General features: G+C 45.3%; 1 protein-coding gene across 1 annotated transcript; it reads left to right on the top strand.

The window, feature by feature from the left end:
• Positions 1-442: 442 nt before the first annotated feature.
• Positions 443-9,285, top strand: LOC309335212 (vomeronasal type-2 receptor 26-like; the record flags this gene model as incomplete). Its single annotated transcript, XM_081850085.1, has 4 exons — positions 443-604; positions 5,381-5,602; positions 6,922-7,048; positions 8,275-9,285. The coding sequence occupies 4 exons, from the start codon at positions 443-445 to the stop codon at positions 9,177-9,179; spliced, it is 1,416 nt and encodes a 471-aa protein (XP_081706211.1). The 3' UTR covers positions 9,180-9,285.
• Positions 9,286-9,598: the final 313 nt, after the last annotated feature.

Here is a 9,598-nt window from a genome sequence, read left to right as displayed (position 1 = left end):
GAGCGGCATTTGTGTTGCCTTCTCACAAGGCTTCATCCTAAAACTAGGCATTAACACATTGACATTCAGTAGTTCTCAGTTCATTGAGTGGGGACAAGTCAATGTATTTCTTTACTATGTAGAAAATATTTATTTAGCAGCGGGGCTGACAATTGTGAAAGAGTTGATCCCCGTTTTTAAAAAATCCACTGCAGGAAAAGTCTTGATCACAACAGCAATGTGGGACATCTCCTTGAACTTAATATTCAGTGGTTTAGATTACCAACACATCCCAGGTATTTTTTCTTTTTTTGTGGGGAAAAATAGTTGGGCGCAACAGAATGACTTTAGTCGCTATTTCTTTATCAAGAAGTTTTGGGAGGATAGCTTTCATTGTTCCTATGCAAAGCACGCATTGTCAGTGAAAGGCCGGACGAGATGCAGAGAGAGAGAAGATCTGGAGATGCTCCCTCAAGACGATCTGGAAAGAATCCTCTCTTCAGACAGTCACAGGATTTACAACACAGTCCAAGCTGTGGCGCATTCCTTAAATGCTGCATATTCCTCCAGATCTAAGTGGAGGTTGAAGGACAGTCTGGAAGTTCAAAGGCTACAGCCATGGCAGGTATTTCCTTTCCCATCACTGACATCTCTGCCAAATATGATGGTCCAGAATTATCATCTTTGAGAAGGTCTGAGAACTTGGGGAATGTAGTGGGTTAAGTTTATCAAACTGCTTTTTGAAGTGCCCTGAATTGGATCCTCTTTGTGCCCCCCATACACAAAAGTCCCTCAGAGGACACTGCCCCTATGGTAATGGACTCCAATCCCTCCCCTTTGGCTGCAGTGTCCCATTTGGAGCAAGACACCATTTGGTGTCCCCTAACCCCCAATGTAAGAATTCCCTTTGGCAAGAGAGGTGGTGTTGCAGGCTCCCTCTCACCACATGGCAGCGGTTTTCAACCAGTGGCTCTCTTGGGTGCCTTGGAGGGTTGGGGAGCTGCGGGCAGCACCAGTCGTTTTATTAAGGAAGCAGAGCAGAAAACCAGCAGAGACTTCTGAGAGATGCTCCACTTTAGCAAACAGTTGCTCAGACTGTCTTGCACCTCCCACTTCCCCACATTCCCTCTGTGTCAGGCCCCACCCTCTGTCTATGGGGAGCCCCTAGGGACCCTTTCTGTTTCTGCCTGGCTCCCTGCTCTGTGATATGCATCAGACACCTTGTTTTGGGACAGGGGGGTGGGCTGACGGACTCTGTGGTGAAGCTGCCATGTCTGATTCCTGTCTGTGCTGGGGTGCCTGCTTGTTCCCCCCATTTCCTCATCCTCCAAGCTCCTAGTCTCTAGGTAAAGGTAAAGGACCCCTGACAGTTAAGTCCAGTCGTGAATGACTCTGGGGTTGTGGTGCTCATCTTGCTTTACTGGCCAAGGGAGCCGACATTTATCCACAGACAGTTTTTCCGGGTCGTCCTGGGCCCATAACCTAATACACATGGATCAGCTTTCCCTTGCTTAAAACCTAGAGAAAACAATACTTCAGTGAGTTTTGTGTGCCAACACCGTGCACTTTGTTTGAGACCATAAAGGGATTTCTTCAGAGCACAAACAAATCCCTGTTTTACCTGTACGCCATCAGGTGGAAGCATATAAAGTGATTCATCTAGAGATCCGTACAGAAAAGCTGTATTCACATTGTGGTGACTAATGTGTAGATTCTCCTCTGCAGCTAGCTTGAGCATAAGCCTAATGCTCTCATACCTCACTGTGGGTGAGTAGGTCTCGTGATAGTCTTCACCTGGTACCTGTGCAAAACCTCTGGCTACCAATCTGGCTTTGTGTCTGACTATCTTGCCATTTTGATCAGTCTTCGCTTTGAAGACCCATTTGCTTCCAAGCAATTTCATTCCTGGAACTACTGGAACTAGGTCCCATGTTTTGTTCCTTTCCAAGGAATCAAGCTCAGCCTTCATGGCATTTAACCATGGCTCAGCTTCCTTTGAATCCAAATCCTGGATTTCTTGGAAACTTGAAGGTTCAAATACCTTCTTGGAGCTTTTAACAGCTGTTACTGCTATCTTAGCAAACTCATCAGCAAATCTCTTTGGAGGTCTGCCTTTTGTGGCTCTTTGTGACCTGCGAATTAGCCGTAGGTCTTCAACACTCTCCTCTTCCTTCTTGGGAGAAAAGTGACCTATTGTGAACAATGGTTCTTCCAATTCTTGATCAGAGCTTTCAGAGGGTCGCATAGAGGCTTTCGCACTCTTGAAATCCTCTGAATCACCCGATTCAGTTTCAGACTCAGAATCAGAACCTTCATCAGTGGGTGTGGGTTGTTGCGGTTGCTTTTGTTGTTGACTATCCTCAGTCTCATCACTGTCTTCAGGATAACATTGGAAAATTCCCACATTCTCCCCCCACTTGGCATTGTACTCGACACTTCTTGTGAGCTTAATTGCCTTTGAGTTAGTCATCATTATTCTGTAAGAACCTTTCTGATAACCTAGAAAGATACCATGCAATCCACGCTTGTCTAACTTGGAGTTTTGTGGTGAGTGAACCCACATGTCAGAACCAAAAATTTTCATGTGTTTGATGTATGGCTTTTTGCCAAACATCTTCTCATACGGGGTACAACCAATCGCTGAAGATAACCTGCGATTATAACTGTAAGTGAAACATGAGAGAGCTTCGGCCCAATAACTCTCTCGAAGATTGGCATCATGCAGCAAGGTTTTTAACCCTTGAAGCAATGTCTGATTTGCTCGTTCCGCAAGTCCATTCTGCCATGGTGAGCGAGGACTAGACAAATCGTGTTGAATTCCTTTCTCAGTCAGAAAAGCTTCAAACTGCTGAAAAGTGAATTCTCCCCCGCGATCACTGAAAAGAGTCTTTACCTTCTTACCATGCACATTTTCCAACCAAGCACAGAATTCCTTGAACCTAGGAAAAGCCTCTGATTTCTGCTTGAGATTGTACACATAAATATACCTGGAAAATGCATCAATGAGAACCATGAAGTACCTGTTTCCTTCCAAAGAGGGCGCTAGTGGTCCAACCAAATCAGCATGAACAATTTGGTATGGTTCTGTAGCTTGCCTACTAGACACCTTACCTTTCGCATCCATTTTCACCTTGTTTGCTGCGCATGCCTTGCACTTCATGTGGTACCTGCAGGGTTTAATAGTCATACCTTCAACCAAGGCAGGCATCTTAGATACTGCCTCAAAATGCAAATGACCAAATTTTCTATGAAAATCATGAATACATTCTGCATGCAAACTTTTGTTAGAACCTGCAATGCAACAAGTGTCATCCTGCACAACATCATCATAATACAAAACATATAAACGATCAACATATTCAGCATACAATACATAATCATTTTTCTTTGTGATGATGCACCTTTTGTTCTTAAAGGAAACGTCAATTTTCCGCTCATTCAGCTGTCCAACGCTGAGCAGATTATGTTTGGCATCCGGCACATAAAGCACATTCTGTATCGATAAGTCCAAACTGTGAAGAACAACGGTTCCGTAGCCTTTACTGGGGATTGTGTGGTCATCCGCTTGGTGAATCACGCCTTCCTGCGGTGTAAAAGACACGAACAGTCGCTTATCGTTGCACATGTGGTGGGTCGCTGCTGAATCAACCATGAAGAAAGATCTAGACGTCTTCTGGACCTCTGCAACTTTTGGAGTGAAGCGTGAGACCATTGCCTTGTGCTGCGTTGTCCTGGACACTGGACCTTTGCCTTTGCTCTGGCCTCTTCCACGCGATGAGCTTCCGCTGCGCTGCTCTGTCTTGGCCCTGGGATATTTGCATTCCCTCTTCATATGGCCTAGACGTCCACACGAGTAGCATTTCACTGCCTTCAAAGCTTTGGCGCCATCTGGTGGTTCCACTGCACTATGGGATGACGACTGTGAAGTCTCCCCCTTGCCCATGCAGCTAGCACCCTGGCGATCTGCTTCATTCTGAATCATGGCAGTATCACAGGCTACTCTGAGTTGAGCATTTGGCTGATTGGCATCAAATTTCCCACTTGCCTCAGCCAGCCTTCTGCAGCTAGCCATCATGACTCTGGCATTAGCCTTCTGCGTCATCTCTGCTGCTTTAAATCAAGCTGCTTTACTGCTGCTTCAAACCAAAAGCACTTTTAAAAGTTACTTTCGATTTCCCCAGCATAGGAGCTTGTTCCTTTGAGCCCGGCAAAACGGCCTTAAAAGTTCAAAGTCCAGCCATAAAGCCATTAATTAGAAGCTGGCAGGCTGCCCGGAGCAGTAGCACATACCTCATCAATCATCTTGACACGCAGAGCAGATTCCGTTCCGATCTGTCCCTCTGCATTCCGATCCTTTGCCGGCACTCCGATTCGACTTCTGGGCCCATAACCAAGTGTTGTTGATATGCAGTGTCCCGTGCACAGCGGAAGGATGAGGAGTACGTGCCACATACTCTAAATTGCTTTATTTACATTTCAAAGCTGGTAGATTACAGAAAAACATCTTGTCTCTGCCAGAGCAGAGAAAAGCATCCTCTCTCCTCTAAAGCACGGAGAGAACAAAACACACACTGAACTGCAAAGAACAGTGAAAAACAGGAAACCAGTGTACGTCACATCCAGTCTCCCTTTCCCGTGGGAAAACCCAACAGCAATTGACTGTGGAATGTAAACATTGTCTTGTGACAAGCATTTCGCTGCACAGTGAAGAGAGCAGAAACCAACAATGTGGCCAGCATGACTAAGCCACTTCTGGCAAACCAGAATAGCGCATGGAAAGGCCGTTTATCTTTCCGCCGGAGCGGTACCTATTTATCTACTTGCAGTTTGACGTGCTTTCGAACTGCGTCCCTAAGCAAATATACCCGGCATAAATTTCCATGTAAAAAGGTGAAGGTAAAAGACATCTGGACAGTTAAGTCTAGTCAAAGGCGACTATATGGTTGTGGTGCTCCTTTCGCTTTCGGGCCGAGGGAGCCGGCGTTTGTCCACAGACAGCTTTCCAGGTCATGTGGCCAGCAGGACTAAACCGCTTCTGGTGCAACGGGACACCGTGATGGAAACCAGAGCACACAGAAACACTGTTTATTTTCCCATCGCAGTGGTACCTATTTATCTACTTGCACCAGCGTGCTTTTGAACTGCTAGGTTGGCAGGAGCTGGGCCAGAGCAGTGGGGATTTGAACCGCCCCACCTTCCAATCGGTAAGCCTAAGAGGCTCAGTGGTTTAGAACACAATGCCACCCGCGTCCCTATAAATTTCAGTGTAGCCCACACTCAGAGCTACTTGAGTCTGCACCCAGATCCAAGTCAGAGGAGAGTCAGGGATTGAAAGGTCAGAGTTGGATAGCCATTGTTGTTTCCCATATTCCAAACACTGCCCTTTTCTCTGCCATTCTAGCTCCACCCTTTCCTGGGGAATGCCCAGTTTTACAATTCTTCCATGGACGGAGTGTATTTGGATGAGAATGGGGAAGTGGGAGCTGACTGGGACATTGTGAACTGGGTGCTGTTTCCCAATCGGACCAACCTTAGAGTGAGGTTTGGGAATATCAGGAGACAGGGATCCTCAGACCTAAAGTGCACCGTTGATGCAGATGTGTTGCCCAAAAGGCTCAACAAGGTGGGAGATACCGTCTACTGCATTTTACCTAATCTCTAATTGTGGTCTCCTGCTGTGTGTGGGGCTGCCTTCAAATGCCTGTCAACATCAGCTTTGAACATTTTGACAACCTAGCATGGAATCTCTGTCAAGCTGTGCATAAGTAGGATTCAACTGTTCTGGAGTGCAATTTCCAGGCGGTTGCTTATTGTAGTAATTAGATGAGGTAGCCAAGGTTTTCCCCAGCCATTACCATATTTAAATTGTCACGAACCCACATGCATTCATACTCACACTTAAGAGAGGTTTAGCCTGGCAGCATCAACAGTTTGACAATATAGCACACACTAAAGAGAGGATTAGGGTCTTTCGCTGGAGCCCAGACATGGGCTTGTTATGAATACATGTCCACCTTTATCATAAAGCCCACAAGAAGTTCTCGCACCAAAGGAATAAACAAAGTTGGGTTTATTATATGGAACAGAAGTGACAGATATTCAGTTCTGTTCCACATATGTGGATATTTTTGAATGATTCAGGCAGCAAAATTACACTTTAAGCAGGCAGCAACTCACAAAAAAGATAAACACCTCGATCTAAACGGCAACAGAAATACCTAACGGTTTTTTAAAAGCCTGTAGGAAAGTGAGCTTGCCAATTTCCTCACAGAAACCCACAAGGAACAATGGAACTGGAAGAGTATAACTGTCCTTGAGAATGCTGGATAAGTTCTGTTGGAGATTGTAGTGCCAACTGACTACTAACAGAGCCAATTGCCTACTGGGAAATTTGGGGTTTTTAATAGGAGTCTTCTTCATAGAGAAGGGAAAGGGCTTTGAAGTGAAGAAGTCCTGCATATTTCTCACCTTGCCCATCCTAGTGAGAAAATAACTAAAACTGGGCATCCTGTTTGCATTCCATCCTGGTGTGCATGAAAGACTGTGATAGTGAGCCATTTCCCACATTTCTTCATCTATCCCACTTGGCTGCCCTGACACTGTACAGCCTGGCTGCTTCACTTCACACCAGCTGCAGCTCCCAGATTTTCTTCATGAGTAGCCCCACAATAGTAGAACCAGAAGGTTAGCAGAGCATGGATAACTGAGAGTAGACTAATCCTAACCAGGAACATCCTTGGCTAGCCAACGGGCCAAAGCTAGAAATGCACATTCAGTACCACTTGGGCCACCTGGACCTCAAACAACTAGGCAATTGTTATGGTCTTTTCAGCCTTATGCTCAGTTGCAAGGTCCACGCGAGAATCCTGGGCCTTCACAAGCCTCTGTCTCATTTCCATAGGAAAAAAAATAGAAGACTAACACAATTTCTTTGCTGCTTAGACCTTGCCTCCTTCCAAGTGTGTGGAAAGTTGCAGCCCTGGATTGGTCAAACGTGTTCAGGAAGGAATGCCACTCTGCTGCTATGATTGCATTCCCTGTGCAGAAGGGACCATCTCCACTCAGGAAGGTGGGTAACGCCAGCAGAAAGGGCTGCCCTTGAGGATGAGGAAATCGCTTCATTCCAATATGCAGGGGGAAATTTAGAACTGATAATTCCAATACAGATTGGAGAAGTGGGCCCACATTAACCAAATAAATTTCAATGGAGGGAATGTAAAGTTCTGCACTTTGGCATGAATAACCAGCTGTAAGATGGGGAACACCTGGCTTGCCATTAGTACACATGAAAAGGATCTAGGGGTTTTAGTAGATCACTAGCTTAACAGGAATCAACAGTGCGATGCACAAGCAAAAACAGCTCATGTTTTTCTAGGCTGCATCAACAGAAGTCTAGTGTCCCCTCCCCCCCATCATCTCTTTGACCGAATGAAACCGCCTCTCAATCCAAACCTTTTAAATCCTGGTAGCTGAGTTTATTTTTGTAGCTTCTTATCTCATCATCTCTAGCACATGCCTGTAGTTTACTCCAATTAAAAAAGCCAATTAGCAGGATAACCTGTGCTTCCAGGGACAGGATTGGGGGGGTCACGGCAGCCAGGTTGCTACATAAACCCCAAGCCTTTGCCTATCTTCGCATTCCATGGAGAAGTGAGTGCCAGACTGCCAGGCAAACTCCGGGTGAGAGCAAGGTTCCTCTTCCAACCGAAGAGGAATGCAGAAAATGCAGTTCAGCCATCAGTCTCTGATTATCTCCATCTGTCTTTCTCCGCGGTGTTGGGAGAGACATCTATCCCCTGGTGCACAAGAAACGGGAAGCCTGTTATAGCCATCTTCAAATATCTAAAGGGCTGTCACATTGTTTTCTCCTGTTCCAGTGGGTAGGACCTGAACCAATATCTTCAAGTTACAAGAAATGAGATTCTGACTAAACTTGAGGAAAAACTCCCTCTGAAAATGATGGACTCTCCTTCCTTGGTGGTTATTAAGCAGATGTTGGATGGCCGCTGCCCTGGATGCTTTAGTTAAGATTCCTGCACTGCAAGGGGGTGGATTAGATGAGCCTTAGGCCATGCTCCCCCCCATTGTTTTCCTCACCAATGAATGGCTTACAAGTTGCCTCAAGTAGTCCATTATCACTGACATTATTAATATTGATTTCTGATTTCCTGAGTCATATACAATTATTTTTATTGGATATATTTATATGTTCTTCTAGTGGGAATTGCTTTGGTATCACTGTCTGGAAATGCAGTACAGAGGATGTATGGTTGATGTTATGCTTGTTCTTTCCAGATGCCGAACATTGTACCAGGTGTCCAGAAGATCAACATCCAAACAAGGCCAGAGATCAATGTCTCCCCAAGAATATCACCTTCCTGGCTTATGAAGAACATTTGGGGGTTCTCCTGTCTTCCTTGGCCATCTTTCTATCCCTAATGGCAGGCTTTGTGTTAGGAATCCTCATTAAGTACAAGGAAACTCCCATAGTCAAAGCCAATAACAGGGACCTCTCTTATATCCTCCTTGTTTCCCTCTTGCTTTCCTTTCTGTCCTCCTTCCTTTTTATTGGCCACCCAAGGAAAGTAACCTGTCTTCTCCGACAAATGGCCTTCAGCATCATCTTTTCAGTTGCTGTCTCTTCTGTGTTGGCCAAAACCATCACTGTGGTGCTGGCCTTCCTGGCCACAAAACCAGGAAACACAATGAGGAGGTGGCTGGGGAAGAGTCTGGCCAACTCCATTGTCATTTCCTGTTCCATTGTCCAAGTTGTCATCTGCACCATCTGGCTGGGAATCTCTCCACCATTCCCAGAGTCTGACATGTACTCCCAGCCCATAGAGATCATCCTACAGTGCAATGAAGGGTCTGTTGCCATATTTTACGCTTCCCTTGGCTACATGGGCTTCCTGGCCTCCATCTGTTTCACGGTGGCTTTCCTAGCCAGGAAGCTGCCTGGGGCCTTCAATGAAGCCAAGCTGATCACCTTCAGCATGCTGGTCTTCTGCAGTGTTTGGGTGTCCTTTGTGCCCACCTACCTGAGCACAAAGGGGAAATACATGGTGGCCGTGCAGATCTTCTCTATCTTGGCCTCCAGTGCTGGGCTTCTGGGCTGCATTTTCTTTCCCAAGTGCTACATAATTGTACTGAGGCCTGATCTGAACACAAAGGAGCATCTGACATCAAAAGCTGGTTCTTAAATAACTCATTTTTGACAACTGTTGTCCAGTACAGCAATGATGAAAAAGACATTCCTGCTTTGCAAATGTAGCTTCTTAGATTTAAAGGCATGGCTCCTTTTCTGATCGTTACTTTTCAAACCTTTAAGAAGAGTCTAAATGGTCAAATTTTATTTTTAATTGTGCTATTTTAACTTGGAAAGTTGAGTGCCTTCCTCTTAAAATTCATACTCTTTGGCATCAATATGAAAATTGATTAGGACTGCTAAAACAAATAGAATAAAAAAGTGGAATTCAGTAGTGAAATCTTTTGATTCAAGAACAGTTAACAGAGGGCACAGATACATTATTTACAGAGATATTATTATTTACAGATCTTACAATAGGAGGGCTATTGGAGTGGGGAATAAATATGGTAGGAATAATTTATTCCCTATAGC

Source organism: Podarcis erhardii (genome assembly GCF_964252035.2).
Source record: "Podarcis erhardii genome assembly, chromosome: 2".
In the NCBI taxonomy this organism is placed as follows: Eukaryota; Metazoa; Chordata; class Lepidosauria; order Squamata; family Lacertidae; genus Podarcis; species Podarcis erhardii.
The sequence above is the reverse complement of the archived record's forward strand: the minus strand, read 5'-3'. Positions and strand labels throughout refer to the sequence as shown.